General features: G+C 37.0%; 1 protein-coding gene and 1 non-coding gene across 3 annotated transcripts in view; one reads left to right on the top strand and one right to left on the bottom strand.

Annotated features, from left to right (window-relative positions):
• BBS7 (Bardet-Biedl syndrome 7) overlaps positions 1-24,275 on the bottom strand; it is a 38,961-nt gene extending 14,686 nt beyond the window's left edge. For both annotated transcript variants that reach the window (XM_006054435.4, XM_044946256.2), the window contains exons 1-12: positions 24,058-24,275; positions 21,240-21,305; positions 18,785-18,847; positions 17,092-17,267; positions 15,660-15,846; positions 12,508-12,580; positions 11,961-12,077; positions 10,507-10,637; positions 6,693-6,777; positions 5,838-5,940; positions 2,620-2,812; positions 1,192-1,266 (exon numbers count right to left, since the gene is read on the bottom strand). In XM_006054435.4, coding sequence (XP_006054497.3) covers positions 1,192-1,266; positions 2,620-2,812; positions 5,838-5,940; positions 6,693-6,777; positions 10,507-10,637; positions 11,961-12,077; positions 12,508-12,580; positions 15,660-15,846; positions 17,092-17,267; positions 18,785-18,847; positions 21,240-21,305; positions 24,058-24,093 — 1,305 coding nt within the window. In that variant the 5' untranslated portion in view covers positions 24,094-24,275. The remainder of the gene's footprint in view (positions 1-1,191; positions 1,267-2,619; positions 2,813-5,837; positions 5,941-6,692; positions 6,778-10,506; positions 10,638-11,960; positions 12,078-12,507; positions 12,581-15,659; positions 15,847-17,091; positions 17,268-18,784; positions 18,848-21,239; positions 21,306-24,057) is intronic.
• Positions 14,277-14,349, top strand: TRNAE-UUC. The gene has a single exon. It is a non-coding gene; the product is annotated as a tRNA-Glu (tRNA).
• Positions 24,276-26,264: the final 1,989 nt, after the last annotated feature.

Below are 26,264 nucleotides of genomic sequence, written 5' to 3'. Positions count from 1 at the left end.
GTAGGTGTTCGATAAATGTCTACTGAATGAAGGGTAAGCAAGAGTCAGCAAGAAAAAGTGTAGAAAGGCAGGCAGATGGAACAGATCGTGTTTAACTGTAGGAATGTGTGAAACTATATAGCATTTTGAAGAAATTTTAAGAACTTCAGTTTGGCAGAAATCATGTGCCTGGGAGGGAAGGTAGCAGCTGGTGAGAGATTAAGTTGGAGTTGTAATCAGAGCTGAATTATGGGAAGCTTTTATGCTACAGTGAGAGGTCTAGACTTACATGCAGCTCAGGAAAGGTTTTAAAAGGTTGTGAGAAGAGAAATGACACAGTGATGTTTGTACTTTAGGAAGGCCTCTTGGATGGAAGTGCACAGCATCTTCTGTGATTGACAAGCAATACTGAAGGCAGAGAGACTGGTGGATGAGTAGCTGAAGCAAGCATGGTGAGAGCTGGAAGGTTAACAGAAGTGGAAATGAAGCAAAGTAGACAGCTAAGAGCAAGGGAGCGAGAACTGACAGAAATCAGTGACTACAGTAGTCTCCCCCTTATCTGTGGTTTTGCTTTTTGGGGTTTCAGTTACCCATGGTCAACTGTGGTCTGAAGATATTAAATAGAAAATGCCAGAAATAAGCAACTCATGTTTTGCTTACAGAATCACACACCATTCTGAGTAGTGTGATGAGAACTTGTAACATCCCACTCCATCTCATCTGGGACGTGAATCAGTCCTTTGTCCTGCATATTCATGTCATATATGCTACCTGCCCGTTAGTCACTTAGTAACCATCTCTGTTATCAGATGACATGTTGTGTTCAGGTAACCCATGTTTTACTTAATGATAGCTCCAAAGTGCAAAAGTAATGATACTGAAAAAAACACAGTATTATTCAAGGGTTCCGTAGTATTTATAATTTCAGGCATCCACTGGGGCTTTTAGAATGCACAGTATCTCCAGCAGATAAGAGGGAGGGATCCACTATAGTTGGATTAAACAGATAAGAAAAAAGGAAAGAATTTAAGACAACACTCCAGTTTCTAGATTATCTGAATACAGAGAAAGAGAATACAAACAGATTTTGAGGGAAAGGTTATGGAAGGAAATATTGAAGGAACATTGACCCTAATAGCATTTACAGGTTTCATACAAAATGGCATAATGAAAATGAAAGCATTTAAAGAATTCTTTATATTTTTTACTCACCTCAGAATCACAGCTGCTAAAGCTGACAACAGCAGAATTTTTATCCACATCAAGTAAATCTATTGGAACATCACTCTACAATCAATATTAAAAGGAAAAGAAAGGTTCAGGTAGAAAACTAGAAATTTTCCAACGCATATTTTCTCTTAGGGTTTTCTTTGGTTCTAGTTTATGTTAATCTCTAAATATGAGAGTATGAACTCTCTTAACTTATATTTGATAATACTTACTTCTAGAAAATAAATATAATATGAATAAATGTCATATTATGACTTATTTTCTAATTTGGATTAATCAGAGATTACAGATTTTAATCTCTCACTGCTCTTTTTAAAGTATAGTTTTCTTAGACCTTTCTGTCAGTACTAAAAATGCTACCATGGGCTACATATGGTCATGTTTATTATGCATGCTTGCATGATAAGTCCCTTCAGTCATATCTAACTCTTTGTGACCCCATGGACTGTATCCTGCCAGGCTCCTCTGTCCCTGGGATTCTCCAGGCAAGAATACTGGAGTGGGTTGCCATGCCCTTCTTCAGAGGATTTTCCCGACCCAGGGATCGAACCCGGGTATCTTATATCTCTTGTACTGGCAGTCGGGTTCTTTACCACTAGTGCCATCTGGGAAGCCCATGCTTCCCAGTTCATTTTTATAATTTTTTATTTCACCTGTAACACAGAAAGAGGGTAATTCTTAATCTACTCTGGAGAAGTAGCTTCTAGGACAATGAGTTTGCACTGTGCTCTATATAAATGATGCACCTAGAGCTGTTCAGTGCAGCAGTCCCTGAGCTAACACTACTTAAGAGAAATTTCTGCCTTTAAGTTTTAATTAATAATCCTCCCCCTCCCCCATATCTTTTCAAACTTTGTCTTCTTCTTCCTCTTTACTCTTATTTTCCATTCATGTTTCTATCATCTTTTTCCACTCTCTATCTTCTAGTATAAGAAAAAAAATAATTAAATAAATTGAAAAATGGTGCTATACATTATTATCTCTAGGTTTCACCCTTCGAAATCATCTGCTTTGCCTATTGACCTATCTAGAAACTGACGGCTAATGAGCAGTCTGTACTGTAAACTCTTACTTTAGTATTTGGAACTTAAAGATCCTATTCAGGATATTAAATACTGAAGTTTTACAAATCACATCTCTGTTAAAATTTTCCTAAAGGCTATCCAAAGAACAAAATCCTAAATGTCCTTCCTCAGTCTTTCTGAAACGTAAGTTCACCAGCCTTTTGTTTAATATGTATAGGGTGAAAGTAAAGATATAATTTAAATAATCTATAAGCAAACTGATTATCTAATGGAAGATTAAGATAAATGTTTAAAATCACTGTCTAAAACTAAAAGTGTCCAAAATAATTAGTGGACACTAAAATAGATCCAGTCATAAAACAAAGAAATTATGCATTTTACTTACCTGTATTAAGACATTATCTATCGCTGTCTGCACCTCTAAGATAAGGCTGTAGCTGGCATCATCTTTATTTAATGTAAACTTGTCATTTACACTAAATGAAGGTACTGCTGATTTTGCTTTGCTTGACTGAGAAGACTGTTGATATTTCTCTCTCTCCTGTAGCACTTTATACTGCAGCTGTTCCAATTCACTCCTAGAGGAAAATATAGAACTTCGTCACCTATAACCATTTGAGGTCCTCAGAATGTTTACAAAAATTTGACAGACATTTACTTCTGCAAAATGGATTTTTTAATTGGTTGCATTTGAACTATAACAGAAATAGAAACAAAATTTTTGCTTCTATCACTGACCAACTGGTTCCATATTATCTATCTATAATCTAAAAACTAAAATATCTTCTCAGCACCATACCAGCACTATTAATAAAGAGTTGTAAGAATCAAGGCAAGCTGCAAATACACATGAGTCTGGCTTCAGTTACATGTAGTACTAATCAGAAGACAAACTGATTGTTCTGGGGTAGAATAACTTAGATTTAATGAGAAGGAACAAAATGTGTGAAATCAATAAACATGTACCTTTCAGAAAAACATTAGAGTAGACAGACAACAAAGACTGCAGAGTATCAACGATAATCATGAGCCAGCTGAGTTCCACCAAGTGCTGGAGACTGAACTGTGCAGGCACTGCTTTGAGTTGCTCCAGTTAAAGGGAAAGGCCAAATGCAAACGAAGGAAACAGTAACTGGGAGAGCACAATATGAGGTTTAGCTACCTCAAGTTTAGAGGGAAAGTCTGGGAAGAATCTTGGAAGAGATTTGTGCAATTAACCAAGGAAAAGATTCATTCACTCAAGAAATATTTACTGAGTGACTCTATGAACAAAACAGACATAACCTTCTCATAAGCATACATTCCAGCGAAATCAGGAAGGGGTTGACTTAGTTATAAATATAAGGTATAGTGCTGAGGGCATAAGATAGCAATTCATTAACTCTACTTGGTATCCTTACTGAAGAACATTAGAGCTTTCTCTCCTAGTGACTCTGGTGGACTGGTTTGTGGTGAACCGGTTTGTGGTGAACTGGTGGTGTGGCTTTAGTGAACTAGTACTTGTGGCAATTTTTTGCCTCAAAACTTCTGTAGCAACTACCACCAAAAAAAAGATTGATTTTCACTCCCCCAAGAAGTTGGCAAGGGCTGAAGTAAGGAGAATAATCATTAAAAGTTGCACCACCTATGGACACCTTATCTTTGACAAAGGAGGCAAGAATATACAATGGAGAAAAGACAATCTCTTTAACAAGCGGTGCTGGGAAAACTGGTCAACTACTTGTAAAAGAATGAAACTAGATGACTTTCTAACACCATACACAAAAATAAACTCAAAATGGATTAAAGATCTAAAGGTAAGACCAGAAACTATAAAACTCCTAGAGGAAAACACAGGTAAAACACTCTCCAACATAAATCACAGCAGGATCCTCTATGACCCACCTCTCAGAATATTGGAAATAAAAGCAAAAATAAACAAATGGGACCTAATTAAAATTAAAAGCTTCTGCACAACAAAGGAAACTATAAGCAAGGTGAAAAGACAGCCTTCAGAATAGGAGAAAATAATAGCAAACGAAGCAACGGACAAAGAATTAATCTCAAAAATATACAAGCAACTCCTGCAGCTCAATTCCAGTAAAATAAATGACCCAATCAAAAAGTGGGCCAAAGAACTAAATAGACATTTCTCCAAAGAAGACATACAGATGGCTAACGCACACATGAAAAAGATGCTCAACATCACTCATTATCAGAGAAATGCAAATCAAAACCATGATGAGGTACCATCTCATGCCAGTCAGAATGGCCGCGATCCAAAAGTCTACAAGCAATAAATGCTGAAGAGGGTGTGGAGAAAAAGGAACCCTCTTACACTGTTGGTGGGAATGCAAACTAGTACAGCCACTATGGAGAACAGTGTGGAGATTCCTTAAAAAACTGGAAATAGAACTGCTATATGACCCAGCAATCCCACTGCTGGGCATACACACTGAGGAAACCAGAATTGAAAGAGACACGTGTACCCCAATGTTCATCGCAGCACTGTTTATAATGGCCAGGACATGGAAGCAACCTAGATGTCCATCAGCAGATGAATGGATAAGAAAGCTGTGGTACATATACACAATGGAGTATTACTCAGCCATTAAAAAGAATACATTTGAATCAGTTCTAATGAGGTGGATGAAACTGGAGCCTATTATACAGAGTGAAGTAAGCCAGAAAGAAAAACACCAATACAGTATACTAATGCATATATATGGAATTTAGAAAGACAGTAATGATAACCCTGTATGCGAGACAGCAAAAGAGACACAGATGTATAGAACAGTCTTTTGGACTCTGGGAGAAGGCAAGGGTGGGATGATACGGGAGAATGGCATTGAAACATGCAAATTATCACATGTGAAATGAATCGCCAGTCCAGGTTTGATGATACAGGGTGCTCGGGGCTGGTGCACTGGGATGACCCAGAGGGATGGGATGGAGAGGGAGGTGGGAGGAGGGTTCAGGATGGGGAACATATGTACACCCGTGGCGGATTCATGTCAATGTATGGCAAAACCAATACAATATTGTAAAGTAAAAAAATTTAAAATAAAGTTTCAGCAACTCCTACTTCTTCACTGTATGAAGCAATTTTCCTTGAGGCCCTTGTCATAGGAATTGTCAAACTGAATAGGCCGTGAAAGTGATCCTTGTGTCTAAAGGAGTTAACATTACTCATTTCCAGTAAGAAAACTTATAAGCCAAAGCTATAGATTCAGAAAGGTCCACAATAGCAGTGAATATTAGAATTAATGAGGAATAGAGCCATCTATATTGGCTACTTTCTAATGTCTATTAAAAAAAACACTCTATAATAGACAAATGCAAAAACATATTCTTAGATTTTTCTTAGATTTTTGACCTAAGAAAAAATCAACATAGAAAAAAACACATAAAAAGTATATTTCTAACTCCAAATATTAATCAGCACTTACTGCTAATGTTCTCAAACTGATAAACTTTCACTTAAAAAGGTGATAAACTATTTAATTATATAATTTTTTCCAGTAAAATATACAGTACCAATAAGTAAGAAAAAAAAAACAACAATCACATACTTCATGAAATGAAAAAGAAAAAAAAAAAAGGCAAACCAAAATCCAAAATTACCGTAAAGAAGAAATTTTATTCTGCATCTCCTGATTAAATTTTAGTTCTTCTCCTGGTCCACTTTCCTTATGAACAGGCTCTGTGGTCAGACCTGTAATCCAGCCTGTAGAGATGAATTAAATCATGCACCAGTAAGTGCTGCCAGTGTTAAACCCAAAATGCATGCCCCTTTGTCCACCAACATCAACCTCATTTAGTTTTGGACTTATTCTTTTTCAAAAAAGCATAAGCAAAACAAAAGAAAAGAAATCAAGCTGGAAGATATTCAAACTTTAAGGAAATTACTTCAGATACCATTTTTGCTTTGCTTGAAATACTGTAATACTGCAATTAAAGAAATCCTTTACTTCTTAATTTATAACTTTAGTTTTCAGGGATGAAATAAGTCAACATAGTCTAGCAAATGCAAAAAAGAGCTGATGAGTAAGAGTTGTCTTTCAAAAATTACTTTCATGGAAAGTTAAAATCTCATATAACTATTGTGAAAAACAAAAATGACCAACTCAAAAGAAAGTAAGTTTTATAAGAAATGTACATAGTAACAAAACAAACTAAATTTCAGTAAATAATAATTTTTAAGTCAAAGGATATCATTTTCAAAGATACTAGAGATATAGTAAACACTTTTAAAAAGCATTAATAAAGAAATTATTTTATAAATCAATAACACTCCTTTCTTTCTTATTTTTAACCAATAAAGCTTTTAATGCTATAGGTAAGGGTTACTTACTAATAAACTTGAAAAAAAACCAAAAGCACTTTATCAAATTTATATATTTTTAAAAGCAATTTATCAAATTTATATTTTTTAGATTGAGTCTTTCAACTAGCTATTACGATTTTCATTTACCTTACCTGAGTATGTGGATACCACGATTTCGTCATAGCCATCTTTCCCTACACAACCACCCTGGATTGATGTGACACTCTCAGACAACGTCTACAATGAATTTAAATCAAGCACTTCATCAATAAAATTTCACAAAGTTAAATAAGCTACAAAACTTATTTTCCTATCTCCCAACATTCAATATATTTTTATTGAATACTTCTGAGATTGGAAAGGTGAAAATCCTGCACAAGTGGCCAGAAATTCCAGTGTTTTTCAATATGAGGAAAGGAGACTGAAAATGACTCATGTATCTGTGTGTACCACTCAGCTGCAGTAGTCATTAATAAGCAAAGATCATTTATTTATATAAAGAAGTAAGTTCTTTTTAGAAAAACATTACATAAGCAAAACTCTTAACACATTTAGTTTATTATCTGAATTCCACAGACCACCTCTCATGTGTTTTCTCCAAGCAGCTTCTTAGAAGAATAAAGAAAATGATAGCTAACATGGGACCTCTAGAGAATTTGCTATTATGGAGAGAAACCCTGTTTTTCACGAGTTTATATCTCTTTAAAGAAATACTTCCCAAACTTGTCTGACAATAATTACTTGGATGAGTCAACCAGGACTCTGTTTTTAACAAATACTCTAGGTCAGTGGCTTTCAAGCTATTTGAAAAGTAGTCAATAAGTTTTATACTGCAATCTGGTATACTTCACCTATGAACATATACAACAACAGGAATAACTTAAAAGGCTTAAGTATTGTACTCTATATTGTACTCTGATATATTCTAATCTATTCTTTTTCATTAAGAAAAAAAATGGGCTGGCAACCCAGCAGCTCTGCTAGGTAACTCTTACTAGGCAAAGCCCAAAACCATTGTTCTAAAGGAGAAGGTAGAGGGAATGGACACTAGCATTAAAAATGCTAGCCGTCTTCACCCTCCCTGTAGAAGGCAAATCACTGAGCTATTCCGCAAATCCGACTATCTTAGCTGTTCCTGAGCTAATTACCTGAGGGATTCAAGTAACAGAGGTTTGATTAAATATCTGCATACAGTTAGGTTCATAAGTGCATTTTTCTTTTCCTTTGGGCATGCTGTATGGCTTGTAGGATCTTAGTTCCCTTACCAGAGATTGAACCCATGCCCCCTACAATAGAAGCATAGAGTCCTAACCACTGGACTGTCAGGGAAGCCTAAGTGCATTTCTAACGAGTGTCCCAGTGTACTTAATATACACTAGAACTCTTTGAACTTTTTTGTTCATGTTCCTGCTAAAGTTAATTCTGAAAAAAAAAACCAAACAAAAAAAAACTGCATCCATTCCTGTGTACATTTTTCAACTTTCAGATTTTCATCATTACTATATTTAAATTATTTAACTTTTAGTCTTTGCTTTCTGACTTCTTTAGTTTTTTTATCTTGCTTAGCAAATTCTCTTATCACCAATATTATAAGGATTATATTTTTTATTATTTCATTATGTTACTGTTTTCAGCCATCTTCCTTTCTTCTCTGCCTTCCGCCTTCCCGCCGTCCCTCCCTTCTCTTCTCTTATCTGTCTATTTTTGGTGGCAGCTGGGTCTCTGCGGCTGCTGGTGGGCTTCCTCTAATTGCGGAGAACGGGGGCCGCCCTTTGTTGGTGGGCGGGGGCTATCCCTGCGGGGAGGGGCTTCCCTTGTTGCGGAGCAGAGGCTGGAGGCACACCGGCTTCAGCAGTTGCGGCTCATGGGCTGAGCTGCTCCGAGGCATGTGAGGTCTTCCTGCAGCAGGGATCGAACACATGTCCCCTGCGTTAGCAGGCGGATTGTTAACCACTGGAGCAACAGGGAAACCCCCTCCAGTGATTATTAATTATAACTTACTCTCTCCTCACTTAGAAGTACCTTATTTAACCTAATGTACTCAGGAACAGAAAATTTAAAAAAACTGTAATTTCTACCTTTTTTTGCCAATACAACATTTTAATGAAATTAATTTACTTTATGTAATTCAAGTATCTTTTTATAAAAGACCTAGAGTTGTAGAATTAGTTAATTCAACTTATATTTTGTAAAACCAGTCACAAACCATAAAACAAGAGATCCTAGGCAATATAGTATAGACATATTTTATGTAAGTAACAACATAGAATGCTAATTAGGGGAATTCACAAAAAAAGACCTTGGTCACGGTTCAAAATATTGGTGAGTAAATATATAAGTTTAAGTTAAAATGTGATGTTTAGGATTCCCCAGGTGGTCCAGTGGTTGTGAGTCTACCTGCCAATGCAGGGGACAGGGGTTCGATTCCTGCCCCAGGACGACTCCACATGCTATGGACCGTCTAAGCCCTTGCGCCACAATCCCTGAGCCCACACCCCACAACTACTGAAGCCTGCACACTTAGACCCACGCCCTGCAACAAGGGAAGCCACCACAGTGAGAAGCCCACGCACCCCAACTAGAGAGTAGCCCCCACTCGCTGCAACTGGAGAAAGCCTGCATATGGCGACGAAGACCCAGTGCAGCCAAAAATAAATTAATTAAAAAAATATTTTTAAATGCAATGTTTAAGGTATACGTATATTATCTGTTTATGATCTGCTCCTTAACTTTTCTGATTAACCAACTATCAATCCAGACTGTGTCAAATAAGACGACTTCTCCTGATTAGAAAGACAACAAAGTGAGTGACATCAGGAATGAAGATGAGATAACAAATCTGCAGCTTTAACATAATGTGAAAGCAGTACCTCTGTCATCAAACAAACAGAAGAAAGACTTGAAAGACAGGAATCCTTAGTGCCACACCTGGCAGAGGGGACACATGCTATGTCATTACTGGCATTTGGAAAAGAAGTCAAAGAGGAGATTTGAGGTCTAAATAGGAAAGTTTCCCAGGGGTTAATGAGAAAAACTAAGAGATCTCCAACATAGGACAATTATGTATGTTTAAGCCTAAACTGTTATTTGCATCATTAACAAGGTGACTTTTTATATAAGATGAATATGAAATATATCTAGAAAATATGTTGTACAATATTTTTATCCCCATATTATCTATATAATACTATACTTTACCTGTGCATCAAAACATCTGTATTTACTGACATGCAATTAAAGTAGGTACTGGGAGAACTTCTACCACAATTAGAGAAACTAGACAAAGAAAGAAAAGTTGATACTGAATTGTGACTTTTTGTTGTTTTTAAACAGCCTCAACACATCATGCATGAGGCAGAAGAGGGAAACCCTGGACAGGAGAACACCACTTTATGAAAATGAAAGATTCAGTTTATGCAAGAATGCTTCTCCATGTGATTCTATACCTTGGGATAAAGAAGCCTAATTATGCTTAAAATTTGTGAGCTAAAAATTACTCTTATCTAGTATTTCTTATACAGTAGACCTTGGGTGACTAAAAGTGAAATTGCTACTTTTCTCTCTCTGTTTAAGGATATTTTTTATATCATCTCAACAATATGAAGTTTATTCTCCAAACCTTATTACTTTAAAACAACACAATCTCATTTATGTTACCCAAACATATAAATGTTACTCCTATAATATATTATGCATTATAGAAACTAAGGTAAAATATTTAATAATTTAGATATAGAATATTTAGATATCAAATGAAAAAGTAATTCATTGTTCAGCTTAAGGGCAATATCTATTATTCAAACATAAGAGCAGTCTAGACAAGATTTTGATAATATCAAAGCAGCAATATTTTAAGCCAAACACAATATTTTAACATAATCATTTAATAAAACACAAACTGTCAGCCATTTCTATAATTGTTTGATTAATGATAAACATATATAGTCTTCTTAAAAATGAACTTACATGATCAAATCGTAGAACAGGCTCATTGGCATTATCAAAACTATATACTTCCACCATTCCATCATCTCTTCCAACAAGTAAATCTTTAACCCCATCACCCACAATGTCAAAGCTGTCAACACACAAAATACCTTTAAAAAAAGGTAAGTGATAAATTAGCAATAATACTGATATTGCAGTCAAATATACTAACTATGAATGAAAAAAAATCTATACATCAGAGTAGAGAAAAAACAAAACAAAACAAAACAAAAACAGTAAATTACAACTATGGCAATAACTTCCTAATTCAATTCCCTGTCTTTAATTTCAACCTGTTTCCTGGCAAATCCACTCTCTACGGAGTGTTTTTATTTTAGTTTTGGTAAATTAGATCACATCATATTACCACTTACAGTTTTCCAATGACTCCCCACTGCACCTAGACTAAAATTCAAACCCTTTACCAAGGCTCCCAAGGACCTACATGACTTGGCCATAGCCTACCTCTGACTTCATTTCATGCCATATTTAGCCACACTGGTCTTCCTTCTGCTCCTCAAATGAATAGAATTTACCTCTGCCTCAAGTTCTCTGCTTTTATTTTTTCCTCTTCCCAGACATTTTTTTCCCTTAAATGTTTTGCATTGTTAACATATTTTCTCATAAATCAGATTTCATGCTGTACTTATAAAGAGCCATCCAAATTTACCAAGTCAGATAAAAATTCCCCTTAGAAAAGTATAAATTCCTTAGAAAAAGGAATATTCTCTGATCTCACTGTACTTCTTTAACTCATACCAAGTACTCCCAAATTCCAATTAATTCCCTACAGCAAACAATGAAAACTGGATTTGAGCCGAGATTGATGTTATAGATAAACGTTAGCCCATAAAAGCCTATCCCAAATTACTATATCCTGTGTGTTCTCAGTAGTTGTGTCTGACTCTTTCTGACCCCTTGGACTGTAGCCCACCAGTCTCCTCTGTCCATGGGATTTTCCAGGCAAGAATACTGGAGTGGGTTGCCACATCCTACTCCAGGGGATCATCCTGATCCACAGATTGAATCAGTATCTCTTATGTTTCCTGCATTTGCAGGTGGATCCTTTACCACTAAGCCACCTGGGAAGCCCCGTTAGTACATCTTACCTTAAAAAGTTACAGCAAAACTGATAGACCTGCTAAATAAACAAATAGTAAATACACATAAGGTGGCTCTGTAAATTGCTAGGTCTGCTCTGCCTTACGGATAAAGGAAACAGGATGAACTATACAATGCAGGTTGGTCTATTTATCTATCTCTGTGGCCAAGCACCATGCAGCAGGCAGGGTCTTAGTTCTCCGACCAGGATCAAATTCATTCTCTTGGAAGTGAAAGCATGGAGTCCTAACCACTGGACTGCCACGGAATTCTCAGGCTATTTTATTCAATAATCGCTAAAATTCAGAATCTGAGTTACATAAAAAACATACCTCCCCTCTTTTTCTCATTTCGAATTTCCCACTTGTGTATTGGTTTGGATGTAGTGATCTGAATAAGCCCAAGTTTTCCATCTGACGTTCCAAACAAAAGGTCTTCTCCAGAGTCACCTAGTTACAGTTAAAGTCAACATATTATGGTTATCTCACAGCTCACACTATTCCTTTAAAATTAAAATACCTTCCTATATATTGGCTTTCATATAAAAATCTCATTTAAAATATTATGAAAAGACAGATTTTAATTAATTTACTTATTTTAGAAAGATGGTTATATATTCACAGAATTTTATAACCATAAGAGATGGTTTCCTCATCAAGTAATCTTGAGATGAGGAAACTGAAAAGTCAAGTTCAGTGACTCATTACTGTTAGCTACTGGCAAGTTAGAAGACAACTTTCTCTATTTCAGTTCAAGTTCTTTTTACAGTTTCCCATTTTCACTTAATATATAGTTAAATGATTAAAACCCTGAAACATCTAAACTTAAATAACATAACTCACTCCATTATTTGATTGTCAAAAATTAAATCCTGATTACCGCCATTTCCATTGTGTAGGGCTAAAACAGTAGGTGGGCCAGGAACTTCAATTTCATACGTCACATCAGATCCCTGAAGGAGAAGTATTTTAAAACTAAAACAGAATACAAATTGAAATACTGATAATAAAAGGATTCATAGATAACATCAATATTCATTAAAGATCTCTAGAATAGAACTATTGGGAAAAAAAGATTGTGAATATTAACTTTTGTTAGCAACCTTGCACGTTGACTCATTTTACATATATATATATATTGCTAAGTCACTTCAGTCGTGTCCGACTTTGTGCGACCCCATAGACGGCAGCCCACCAGGCTCCCCCATCCCTGGGATTCTCCAGGAAAGAACACTGGAGTGGGTTGCCATTTCCTTCTCCAATGCATGAAAGCAAAAGGTGAAAGTAAAGTCGCTCAGGCATGTCCGACTTAGCGACCCCATGGACTGCAGCCTACTAGGCTCCTCCATCCATGGGATTTTCCAGGCAAGAGTACTGGAGTGGGGTGCCATTGCCTTCTCCAATATATATATATATATATATATATATATATAAGAGCAAGGAAATAAGTATTTCAAATATTCTCCACTTTGAATAATTTTCACTTTAGGTACTTTGCATGAAAACTTGACACTGGTAAATTTCCCTATCAAAACTTTCTAGGAACAAGCTTTTTCTTCTGTCCTAACTTGGGGCACATTCAAACAGACTCAAAGCTACTTCCTAAGGAAAATTCTGGCCTTGCCTTTCTGTATCTCCAAAACCCACTCTAGTAAGAGGCAGAATTCCCTGCTATTTAGATAAGAAAACAAGTTAAATTCTGTCTTTTTTTCAATTTTATAACTTATAATGCTTTAATTTGGTGCATAGTATTTGTGAAGCTGTTAAAGAATGAGATAGAAGTATTAAATTCACATAGAAAAAATACGATAAATCTCTCAATGAAGAAACATTTGCAAAATTACAGTAAATCTGATATACCATTTTGTTTAAAAATTTTAAATACATATAGAATATATGAGTCATATGTTTTATACTTTATTTAGAATAACATTAAATATTCACAGGTATCTGTATCTAACTATATAAACACAAAACTATATCTAACTATATAAACACAAACTGTTTTAAAAAGGCTACCTTTGGGGTAATGGATTGCATACAGAAGCAGAGGGGAAGTAGGGAAAAAGTGTGCAGGTCAGAGGAAAGACTTCAAGCTTTTACTTTCCACAGTAAGCACATGGGTCACTGGTTAAACAAAGCAGGGTCCTAGAATTCAGTCAGGTCAATTTCTAAATGGATGTGAGTCAGCTCCTATTAAAAGCCTTACTCAAACAACTCATATTGGGGAGCATAGGCTAGGGGAGAGATCAATCATTCGTGCTCCTAGAGAGAATCTTGAACATTACTTTAGTCACCCATAGGAGAAAAAAAAAGAACTGATGTCTAAACATATAGCTGATTCATTTTGCTGTACAGCAGAAACTAGCACAACATCATAAAGCAAATAAACATCAATAAAAATTAATTTTAGAAAAGGAGGGCTGATGCTAAGAAATGGCCATCTGGTAGTGCAGAATAAATAGCTAAACTTTTTGTTCAATTGCACTATCATCATCCTAAATTTTGATACAAATAATTCATCCATTGAATTTACATTTAAACTTATATTATATTTTTGTCATTTACATTTAAACTTTATTTTATGGGTCCTGGGTGTGTGTGTGTGTGTGTGTGTGTGAAAGAGAGTGTGAAAGTCACTTTCAGAATTCTTTGGTGGTCCAGTGGTTAGGACGTTGCACTTTCACTGCCAAGGGTCTGAGTTCAATCCTTGGTCGGGGAACTAACATCCCACAAGCTGCACAGCAGGCTCAAAAAAAAAAGTCACTTTCAAGAAGACAGTTGTAACCAGTATTATTAACAATGGCCTTAAGTAGTTGCTTTAGCCAATCACAGTTTTTAATAGAAATATAAAGATAATAAATAATTTTTCAAATATTTACTGAGTGCTTATTCTGTTCAACACATTGTCATAAATGCTGGATAAACTCAAATGATACAATCTTGATCTCAACTCTCCCTTGTTAAAGCCTAACACCTTCTCCCCAACCCAACTTCCTCTTTTAGTCTGATTTTTGGGGAGAGGGGAGGGTGATAGAAACATTCAGAAAATTAAGATCATGGCATCTGGTCCCATCACTTCATGGCAAACAGATGGCGAAACAGTGGCTGACTTTATTTTTTTTTGGCTCCAAAATCACTGCAGATGGTGACTGCAGCTATGAAATTAAAAGATGCTTGCTCCCTGGAAGAAAAGCTATGAACAACCTAGACAACATATTAAAAAGCAGAGACATTACTTTGTCGACAAAGGTCCGTATAGTCAAAGCTATCGTTTTTCTAGTAGTCATGTATGGATGTGAGAGTCAAACTATAAAGAAAGGTGAGTGCCAAAGAATTGATGCTTTCGAACTGTGGTGTTGGAGAAGACTCTTGGGAGTCCCTTGGACTGCAAGGAGATCAAGCTAGTCCATCCTAAAGGAAATCAGTCCTAAATATTCACTAGAAGGACTGATGCTGAAATTGAAACTCCAATACTTTGACCACCTGATGCAAAGAACTGACTCATTAGAAAAAACTCTGACACTGGACAAGATTGAAGGCAGGAGGAGAAGGGAATGACAGAAGACGTCACTGATTTGATGGACATGAGTTTGAGCAAGCTCCGGGAGTTGGTGATGGACAGGGAAGCCTGGTGTGCTGCAGTCCATGGGGTCGCAGACGACTGAGAGACTGACCTGAACTGAGGGTGATAGATGGGAAAAAAAAATAAAAGTGGGGAAGTAAATGTATCAAAAGTACTACATTCTAATTAAACTAACTCAAATATCATGTATGGGGTGAAGGGGAGAAAAGTGTCCTTTTTTCCATATATGCCTCTCTAAAAACTTGCTAAAGATTTCAACACATTTGCCTCAAGTAAAAAAAAAAAAATAAGGTTAGTCAAGTAAAACACTAAAAAATTTTCAGATATAATTTTAAGATATTTAAAGTGGTAGTGGTCACTAAAGTAATTTATCTCAATTATACATTGTTCGTCAATATTTACATACCTAAATTATGAAAAACTATAAAAATGCAAATAACAGTAACCTGTAAAACTCGGAGTACTCTGTCCTGGCAGGCCAACACTGGTACTTCATGAAGTAGTCTTTCCACTGGAAGGCAGATGACGTCATTGATTTTGTCCCCAGAAAGGTAATAATGTTGGTCTTTGCAGTCACAATAATGGTTATAGATGTAACTTGCACTGAGAAAAAGGTCTGAGCCAGATATGTGCCTGAGAGTATGAAAAGTAATTTAAGACATCCACATTTTTAAAAATAAGCATAGGAAACTCCTGAATTATTTTCAGAGATGAAAAGTTCATTTATTTACAGTTTACTATCATTTTATCATAGACTCAGAGAACAGTGTTTGTTTTCATTTCCCATACTTATTCTAGCCTTTTGGTATAGCCATGATTTTGAAAGCTGAAAATGAGGTTCTTAAAGCCTCAGGCTTCTCAAAAATTGAGTTCAGAAAAACTATAAACAAAGATAGGATAATGGTAATTCACCTGTCTACACCTGGACAATTAATATATCAAAAAGTAGGTTTTTTTTTTAATGTGTACTATGTGCCAAGCACTGTCCTAAGTGACTTAAATATATTAGCTCAATCCTCATAACTCTATAAACTAGGAACAATTATTCTTAATTTATATAATTATCCCTTTTTAAGGGGAATAATATTAATAAAATGTTAAGTAACTTGCCTAAATGCACAGTAGACAGTAGACTGGATTGCAACTCAGGTAGCTTTAACTCTACAGTTATCTTTCTTGCATGCTCAGCCATTCGGTTGTGTCTGACTCTTTGCAATCCCATGGGCTGTAGCCCACTAGGCTACTTTGTCCATGGAACTTTCCAGGCAAGAATACTGGAATGAGTGAGTGAGTTGCCATTTCCTACTCCATATCTTTCTTACTACCACACTAAATAGAATAAGGCTATCTAAACTGAATCTACCTGAAACTAAATAATAAATAGTGGAAAAAAAAGATTTTATTAGAATTTTAACTTGAAAAAAGAAATAATAAGTTCATTTAAAATTATATTTAATAAAATTTAGATAATAATCATAACTATATTCTAATTCTTAGAATGAGTCAAGTTTTCATTGGGGGAGTAAAATATTTGACACAAATTATATACTAATATATTATTTTCACTAGATAGCTATCATCACCTGTGATCATAAAGAGGGTATTTGTTTGAATGTAAATATCTGGGGAGTTCTTTCACTTCTTTTATACTTTGGTTATGAATCATAACTGAATATAAATACTATAAATGTCTTGAAAAGATTTCAATAACCAATTGATTATATATTGATTCCAGGTCAAATTCAATTTCTGACTCATAAAGTATTTTTAGTTATTTCCTAGATAACCTATTAAGATATTATACTTAATCAGATGTTTGTTACCTATCCAAAATATTGTAAATGGACATGTAAAAGTAAAAAGAGAGAATAAACATACATAGCTTTAATGCTTTCAGTGAGGTTTGTTTCAAAAGAGAGGAACTGTTTTCCTCTCTTTGTGAAGCCTCTAATTTCAGATCCTGCAGCAATAAAAATTTTCTCCTGGGGTGTATTAAGAGCCCCTCCTAGTTCCAATCTTGCAATCTTCTGCCCAGGTAAAGTCTTGAACACTGTCTGCAAAAATTGTTAAGGGAAAAATTAAGTACACAAACTTACTGCAAATATTTTCCTTTACCATAAAAAATGTGGTGCTTTTAAACTTACACAAGTTTATAGTTTTACTATATGAGAACACCTGTAGATACAAATGTGCTTACTTCAACCGTCTTGTGGATTTTTTTTGCTAAATATCTTCAAACTTTATGTTTATTCCCCCACACATTTCAATAACATCATTAAAATCTAAATTCTTGCAACTCAAAGTATGGCTCACTAAGCAGCAAAGCAGCATCACTTTCCTTATTAGAAATTCAGACCCTCAGGCTCAACTGTAGATCTACTGAAAGAGAATCTGCACTTTACCAAGACTCCCTATCTGGTTCCAATGGACGTTTTTACACTTTAATCATCTTTTTATGGGCTTCCCTGTGACTCAGCTGGCTAAGAATCTGTCTGCAATGCAGGAGACCTGGGTTTGATCCCTGGGTTGGGAAGATCCCCTGGAGAAGAAAACGGCTACCTCCTCCAGTATTTTAAACATCTTTTTAAAACTAATTTCTCATGGTTCCCTTACAATTTTAAAAATTTTAGTAGTATAAACAAAGGACTACAGAATCTACTGAAAACCTGAGTGTATAACTTCATATCTATTTAATTGGAAGTATTTGCATTATTAATTTCTTTTTCCTTAATTTCTATTTTATTATTGGCATCAGTTTCTTCCTTCACCCTCAATGACTTTATACACAGAGAACAAAATATCTGGAAGAATATATGGATAATGGAAACACTGAGTTTCTGATAGTTTTTACCTGCTTCATCTTTTTGCAAATTCCATATAAGGTATAATGAAGATAAGAGTTCACATCTCAGACCTATCACTTTTAAATTATAGTCTGTGAATATGATAATGTAATAATCACTTCCTTGACTAGGCTATATTAAGTGGTAAAGGTGATGCGATGGTCATTTCCAGGTTGCACTCTGTTATGTAAGACTCTATCTTAGCAGACTGGACAGATTTTTCCATTGGCCTGAAGAAGAAGGTTGCCATGTTGTGAGAGGGCCTGTGAGAAGACCACACAGCAAGGAAGTGTAGGGGCCTCAAATGATGAAAGCAGGCCTGGGCTTACAGACAGCAATAAAGTGGGGATCTCAGTTCAATAATAATAAAGAATTGAATTCTTCAAACAGCCAAGTGGGCATGGAATAGGACCCTGAGCTCCAGAAAGAAATTGAGCCTGGCTAACATCTATGTTGCAGCCACATGAGGCCTCAAGGCTGGATTCCTGCCTCTGCGAGATAATAAATGTGTTTCATTAGGGGTTAACACCCTAAATTTGAGGTAATTTGTTACACAGCAGAAAAAACTAATATATCACCTTAGAATGTCAAAGATGTTTTACAAACAGCTAGCAAATGACTCTTATGCTGCCTGAAGTCTCATACTTCATATCACTACTTCCTTTAACCCATTTCTCATTGTGCTTTAGAAAAAGCTTAACCTGGGAGTATTCAAAACATACACATACCACTGCTTCTCCCTTCTTCATGCCAAAGCACATAACTACGCCATCATGATCTCCAACAACCACCTGTAACAGATTGAAGAGAATCTAAAATTACTGTTATTATGCCTTATTAACTTATATAGGTAACAAGATGCACAATATAGAAATTATAATTTTAAAAAACAGACATCAGAAAACCTAGTAAAGACAGCCCTACAAAAAAATATTCACTAAAGAATTATAAGAAAGGGACAAAGAGAAGCCTGTGGGAGTTGTTACAGAAGTAGCTGGTTTCCTACAAGGTAAAGAGAACAAGAGAATACAGATGGATATGGCAAGGAGGTGACTTTTTCCCCGTCACCAGGGCATAAGAATGTTATAGGATTAATTTTTAAAGCATTATGAAAATAAGTTTGTGACAGACCTATTTGATATTTTTTAAAGCTTTTTTCATTTTTTAATTTTTATTGAATATAGTTGATTTACCTAAACAAAAACTTTTGCACAGCAAAGGGAACCATAGAAAAAAAGAAAAGAAAATCTATCAAATGGGAAAAAGTATTTGCAAATATGAGCAATAAGGGGTTAATATCCAAAATATATAAACAGCTAATACAACTTAATATTAGATACACAACCTGATTAAAAAGTGGGCAGAAGACCTGAATAAACATTTTTCCAAAGAGAAAATGCAAATAGCCAACAGGGACATGAAAAGATGCTTAACATCACTAATCATCAGAGAAATACAAATCAAAACCACAATGAGATATCACCTCATACCTGTCAGAATGGCAATCATCAAAAATAACATAAATAACAAATGCTGACAAAGATGTGGAGAAAAGGAACTCTTGTACTCTGTTGCTGCTGCTGCTGCTGCTAAGTCGTTTCAGTCGTGTCCGACTCTGTGCGACTCCATAGACGGCAGCCCATCAGGCTCCACCGTCCCTGGGATTCTCCAGGCAAGAACACTGGAGCGGGTTGCCATTTCCTTCTCCAATGCATGAAAGTGAAAAGTCAAAGTGAAGTCGCTTAGTCGTTCCCAACTCTTAGCAACCCCATGGACTGGAGCCTACCAGCCTACTGGAGCCTCCTCCATCCATGGGATTTTCCAGGCAAGAGTACTGGAGTGGGGTGCCATTGCCTTTGGTGGGAATATAAATTGGTGCAGTCACTGTAGAAAACAATATTGAAGTTTCTCAAAAAACTAAAAATAGAACTATATGACCCAGAAATGCCACTCCTGGGCATATATCTGAAAAAACCAAAAACATGAATTTAAAAAGATATATGCACCCCAATGTTCATGGTACTGTTTATAATTGCCAAGATATAGAAACAACATAAGTGTCCATTAACAGATGAATGGATAAAGAATATTACTCAGTCATAAAAAATAATGAAATTTCTCATTTGCAACAACATGGATGGACTTAGAGGGCATGATGTTAAGTGAAATAAGTCAGACAGAGAAAAACAAACCATATATCATTTGTATGTGGAATCTAGAAAACACAACAAATTAGTGAATATAACAAAAAGTAGCAGAGTCACAAATATAGCAAACAAACTGCCAGGTGTTACCAGTGGGGAGAGGAAAAGAGGAGGGGCAACACAGGAGTAGGGATTAAGAGATACAAACCAGTATGTATAAAATTAGGTAAAAGATTATACTGTATAACACACTCTGTGTGTTATACAGAGCCAATATTTTATAATAACTATAAATAGAATATAATGTTTAAAATTATTAATAACTATATTGCATACTGTGACTTACATAATATTGTACACCAACTATATTTCAATAAAAAATAAACAAAATAATAAAATGATCTTAAAAATACTATAAATGAGTCCTAAGACCAAAAAGTTTGAAAAGTGTTGCTTTGGTAGACTGAATACAATAAATGATAATCAAAAATCTATTGATTTATCTTGATAAAATGTATTATATGTTAATACTGTATTTATTTTGTAGCTATTAAAGAATCCCATTAGTATACTAAGAAATTATATTGTCTTACAGAAATTGCAGGATTAATATTTCTATAAAAATATCAATATTGTTTGTTAAATATAAAGTTTAAAATAAAAATTACTCTTAAAAATATGACAAAGTTTTTAAAAAGTATTTTCTCTTCAGCATATTGTGTTTTATATTTCTTTTTTCATATATACAATCTGGTATGCACAAGTACACCCAGGGAAAATTATTCCCAGAAAAATGTAACATAGTTTTCAACTAGTTTACTAATACTATTTACTGATTGTACATGATACTTATAATGTACAAGAAAATTACTGTATATAAGTGTCCCTTGGTATTCCAACCTCTGTTCAAATTAACAGAAATCCATTTCCACTTTAGCTTTGAAATTAAAAAAAAAAAACTTATCAATAAGGAATGGCATATAAACTTCTCCTCTGTAAGAGCTAGAGAGATATGGAGGAATCAGTATCTCTACATTACCTTTTGTGTGGCTCTATGTTTTGAGGCAGGAAGTAGCTTCATAGTCTTCTGAGAAGTCACCCCCACCTAAGGAAACACATCAGCTGCCTAGTTAATGTTTTCTAACACACTAATTTAAAGTTATACCTCAAAGATTAAAAGGACCAGCAGATTCTAATCATAGTAAGCCTTAATTTTTTAACTGCAATTAGTGATATGAAATAATTGTTATCAGCAGCGAACTTATTTTCTAATGAAATATACCACAAAAGTCCGAATACAGGAAACAATAAAAAACAGTAAAATTCATGCTATAAAGTTGTCAAGTCAAATATAATTATGTGACATTACTGGCAAGGTACTTCACACAAAAAAATTATACCTAGAAGCCTTTTTTTACAACTTCATACAGCTGTTCAAGAAGTTTGTAATGAAAAATATTTAGAAATAGATTATTATTGAAAATGGAACAGAGAAGACTTTTGCTAAGACACCAACATGCTGATGACAATGACATCCAATCTAATGGATGATGAAGATTATTTTACAAAAGGTACAGAAGATGAAAACAGCATGGTTTGCTCAGCAGAGAAATGTCCATAGTTGGGCATGGTTAGGGGAGGAGAATGGGACCAAAGGGAGAGAAATTGAGAAAATAGACCATGAAAGAATTTACATATTATACATACAGATCTATCCTGTTATTCTGTATTCTATGGAATAGTGTTAAAGTTTAAACTAATCTACTTAGATTTGTATTTCTGAAACATCAGTCTAGCCAGTGCTGTGAAGTATGGGTTGGAGGGAGAGGAGGATGGAGGCTATTTCCATGATCCAAGAGATGAGGACTGAACTGGGGATAACAGAGATGGAGGGAGAAAACGTGACAGATTCAACAGATACTTCCGAGATAGAAACAGCAAACTGTGATGACCAGATGGATATGGAAGATATTAAGGTGGGATCATGAGAAACACTGGGATGGAAGACACACAAGCTGGAATCAAGATTGCTGGGAGAAATATCAATAACCTCAGATATGCAGATGACACCACCCTTATGGCAGAAAGTGAAGAGGAACTAAAAAGCCTCTTGATGAAAGTGAAAGAGGAGAGTGAAAAAGTTGGCTTAAAGCTCAACATTCAGAAAATGAAGATCATGGCATCTGGTTCCATCACTTCATGGGAAATAGATGGGGAAACAGTGGCAACAGTGTCAGACTTTATTTTTTTTTGGGTGCCAAAATCACTGCAGATGGTGATTGCAGCCATGAAATTAAAAGACGGTTACTCCTTGGAAGGAAAGTTATGACCAACCTAGATAGCATATTAAAAAGCAGACATATTACTTGGCCAACAAAGGTCCGTCTAGTCAAGGCTATGGTTTTCCCAGTGGTCATGTATGGATGCGAGAGTTGGACTGTGAAGAAAGCTGAGCGCCGAAGAATTGATGCTTTTGAACTCTGGTGTTGGAGAAGACTCTTGAGAGTCCCTTGGACTGCAAGGAGATCCAACCAGTCCATCCTGAAGGAAATCAGTCCTGGGTGTTCATTGGAAGGACTGAGGTTGAAGCTGAAACTCCAATACTTTGGCCACCTGATGTGAAGAGTTGACTCACTAGAAAAGATCCTGATGCTGGGAGGAACTGGGGGCAGGAGGAGAAGGGGATGACAAAGGATGAGACGGTTGGACGGCATCACCGACTCGATGGACGTGAGTTTGAGTGAACTCCGGGAGTTGGTGATGGACTGGGAGGCCTGGCATGCTGCAATTCATGGGGTCACAAAGAGTCGGACACGACTGAGCAACTGAACGGAACTGAACTGAAGGTGGGAAGTATCTGGCATACGTCTCAAGTAAAGTGGCAGGATAAACATTTGTACCATTAGCCAAAAGAGGATTACTGGGAAAGCGGATGGAGAAGAGGGAAAGTCTAGGGCTGAAATACTGAGAGGCAGGGTGCTGTAACAGAAAGAGCTGCTGCTGCTGCTGCTGCTGCTAAGTGCTAAGAGACTTTGTTTCAAACAGGAACTGCATCAGTTTGGCTATTATGAAAATTACCTTCTTTGAATCCCTTTGATCGTCACGTACCGACTTTGAGAATTTTTGTGAAGGAAAATATATCTTAAGTTCCAATACTTTGGCCACCTGATGCTAAGAGCTGACTCACTGTAAAAGACCCTGATGCTGGGAAAAACTGAGGGCAGAAGGGGATGACTGAGAATGAGATGGTTGGACATAGGTTTGAGCAAGCTCTATGAGACAGTGAAGGACAGGGAAGCCTGGCGTGTTGAATGCAGTCCATGGGGTCCCAAAGAATCTGACACGACTGAGTGACGAACAACAATATAATAATACATGCACAAAAGGGAAACTGAGAATAAACCAGACCCTCGAAAACGGCTACCATTGCTTTTATTACGATCCGGGTCGCCAGGTCCAGCTCACAGTACGAAATAAGTGTCTGGCCCGAGGGACACGAGACTGAGTAGAGAAGGAGAGTCAGGAGTTTGAAGCCCCCAGGTAGCTGCAACCAGAGGGGAGGAGAAGGGCCTTGGGGAGGAATCCCGGATCGCGTCAGGACACTCGGAGCATCTTCAGGACGCCGGCACTCCGGGGCGGGGTGGGGGGGGGGGGGGGGGGGCGGTTCTCCTTCTTCCCAAGTGCCAGCGGACCGGCCCCGAGGGCAAGCCTGTGCGGAAGGCGTCTGGAGGGCTCCACTCACACCCACTCCGCCGCTCGGCTCCCACAGACCCCAACAAACGGCAGTGGAAGGATCGAATCCTCTCTTAGAGCGGGGCTCACCTCGCGCAGCGTCCGCCCCAACCCCTCAGGTTTACCTGCAAATAATCCGCTCGGTTTAGATTCAGATCCATGACGGCGGAACGGACGCGGCGGACAGCGCCAGGCCAGGCTAGGTGGGTCAAAGAGTGTGGTATCCCAAGCCTCAGGGGAAACTGCTAGCGACTCCTTTGAGGGGTAACGCCAGCTACTGTGGGTTCAGTGGGGGATGCAAAGGCGGAGCGTCAGGGCAGCGGCGTCCTGAGTGACGTCAGGACGTTCCTGCGAGTGGGCTCTGGAGGGCATGAAGCCCCGCCCACCTCCCGACAGACCGCCCACTGACTGAAGCCACTCCAATGAGAGGCGGAGAGGAAAGGAGGGCGGGGTTCAGGAGCCCTGAGAAGAGTGGTTTCCAGGGAGGCCAAGCTACAATACCACTACTGCCCTGAGCCCCAAGTCTTTGTCTTTGTGTGTGGAGCACTGACTTGAAGCCAGGGTAGATTCTGACCTCTTTTACCGCCACTGACCTCTTTCACCGCCACTGGAAAGGCTCCCTCAAAGAAATATGTTTCACCGCCGTAAGAGTCAGTTTATAAGCAGCAGTTCTCAAACTTTTGGCCCTAGGACCCCTTTCAGTTCAGTTCAGTTCAGTCGCTCAGTCGTGTCCGACTTTTTGCGACCCCATGAACCGCAGCTCGCCAGGCCTCCCTGTCCATCACCAATTCCCGGAGTTCTCCCAAAGCCATGTCCATCGAGTCGGTGATGCCATCCAACCATCTCATCCTCTGTAGTCCCCTTCTCCTCCTGACCCCAATCCCTCCCAGCATCAGGGTCTTTTCAAATGAGTCAGCTCTTCACATCAGGTGGCCAAAGTATTGGAGTTTCAGCTTCAACATCAGTCCTTCCAATGAACACCCAGGACTGATCTCCTTTAGGATGGACTGGTTGGATCTCCTTGCAGTCCAAGGGAATCTCAAGAGTCTTTTCCAACACCACAGTTCAAAAGCATTGATTCTTCAGTGCTCAGCTTCTTTATAGTCCAACTCTCACATCCATACATGACCACAGGAAAAACCATAGCCTTGACTAGACGGACCTTTGTTGGCAAAGTAATGTCTCTGCTTTTTAATATGCTGTCTAGGTTGGTCATAACTTTCTTTCCAAGGAGTAAGCGTCTTTTTATTTCATGGCTGCAGTCACCATCTGCAGTGATTTTGGAGCCCAGAAAAAGAAAGTCTGACACTGTTTCCACTGTTTCCCCATCTATTTCCCATGAAGTGATGGGACCAGATGCCATGATCTTAGTTTTCTGAATGTTGAGGTTTAAGCCAACTTTTTCACTCTCCTCTTTCACTTTCATCAAGAGGCTCTTTAGTTCTTCTATGGCTTTCTGCCGTAAGGGTGGTGTCATCTGCATATCTGAGGTTATTGATATTTTTCCTAGCAATCTTGATTCCAGCTTCTGTTTCCTCCAGCCCAGTGTTTCCCATGATGTACTCTGCATATAAGTTAAATAAGTAGGGTGGCAATATACAGCTTTGACGTACTCCTTCTCCTATTTTGTAAAGGACCCCTTTACAAAACTCTTATAAACTGTTGAGGACCCTAAAGACCTTTGTTTATATGAATTATCTGTTGATACCAAATAGAACTAAATTTCTAAAAATAATGTTGAAAAAATAATGAACTCATTATGTATATATTTTAATGAAAAATCATTCTTTTCCAAAATAAAAGTAAAAAGACTGGCTTTGTTTGCAAATCTATTGACTGCCCACCTGAAGAGTAAGCAAGGAAGTCCCAGATCTACTTCTGCATACAATCTATTGGTATATGTAGTTTTTGTTGTTGTTGTTACTGTAAGTATATGAAGAAAATGAGGCCCAAACTCAACAAGTGGTAGTTTTTGAAAAGTTAGTTGCAATGTGGAATGTGGCTTCATTTAACAAACAGATTTTTGAGGATGTTGTATATGTTATCAAAGATTCCATCAGAAAAAATTTGAAGTGTTGGAAAGTTGTCAGCCTCAGAAGATGGGCACAAATTTTTGCAAATTCTAATTTGTGCTTAAAAGTTTGAATTTTAAGCATTGGCAACAAATGTCAATTATTTTCCTTTAAATGATAGTTTCCCTTCTTTAATTAACAAGGAAGTATATGCCAAGTACCCAAGTCTAAATAATCATAATTTGCCTGTCAGTCATGCTTGCAAAAAAAAAAAATGTACCATGAAAAAAATCAGTGAATTCAGCCAGCAATTCAAATAA

The sequence above is a fragment of the Bubalus bubalis genome, chromosome 7, assembly GCF_019923935.1.
Source record: "Bubalus bubalis isolate 160015118507 breed Murrah chromosome 7, NDDB_SH_1, whole genome shotgun sequence".
NCBI classification, from domain to species: Eukaryota; Metazoa; Chordata; class Mammalia; order Artiodactyla; family Bovidae; genus Bubalus; species Bubalus bubalis.
This window is presented reverse-complemented; position numbering and strand designations above follow the sequence as displayed.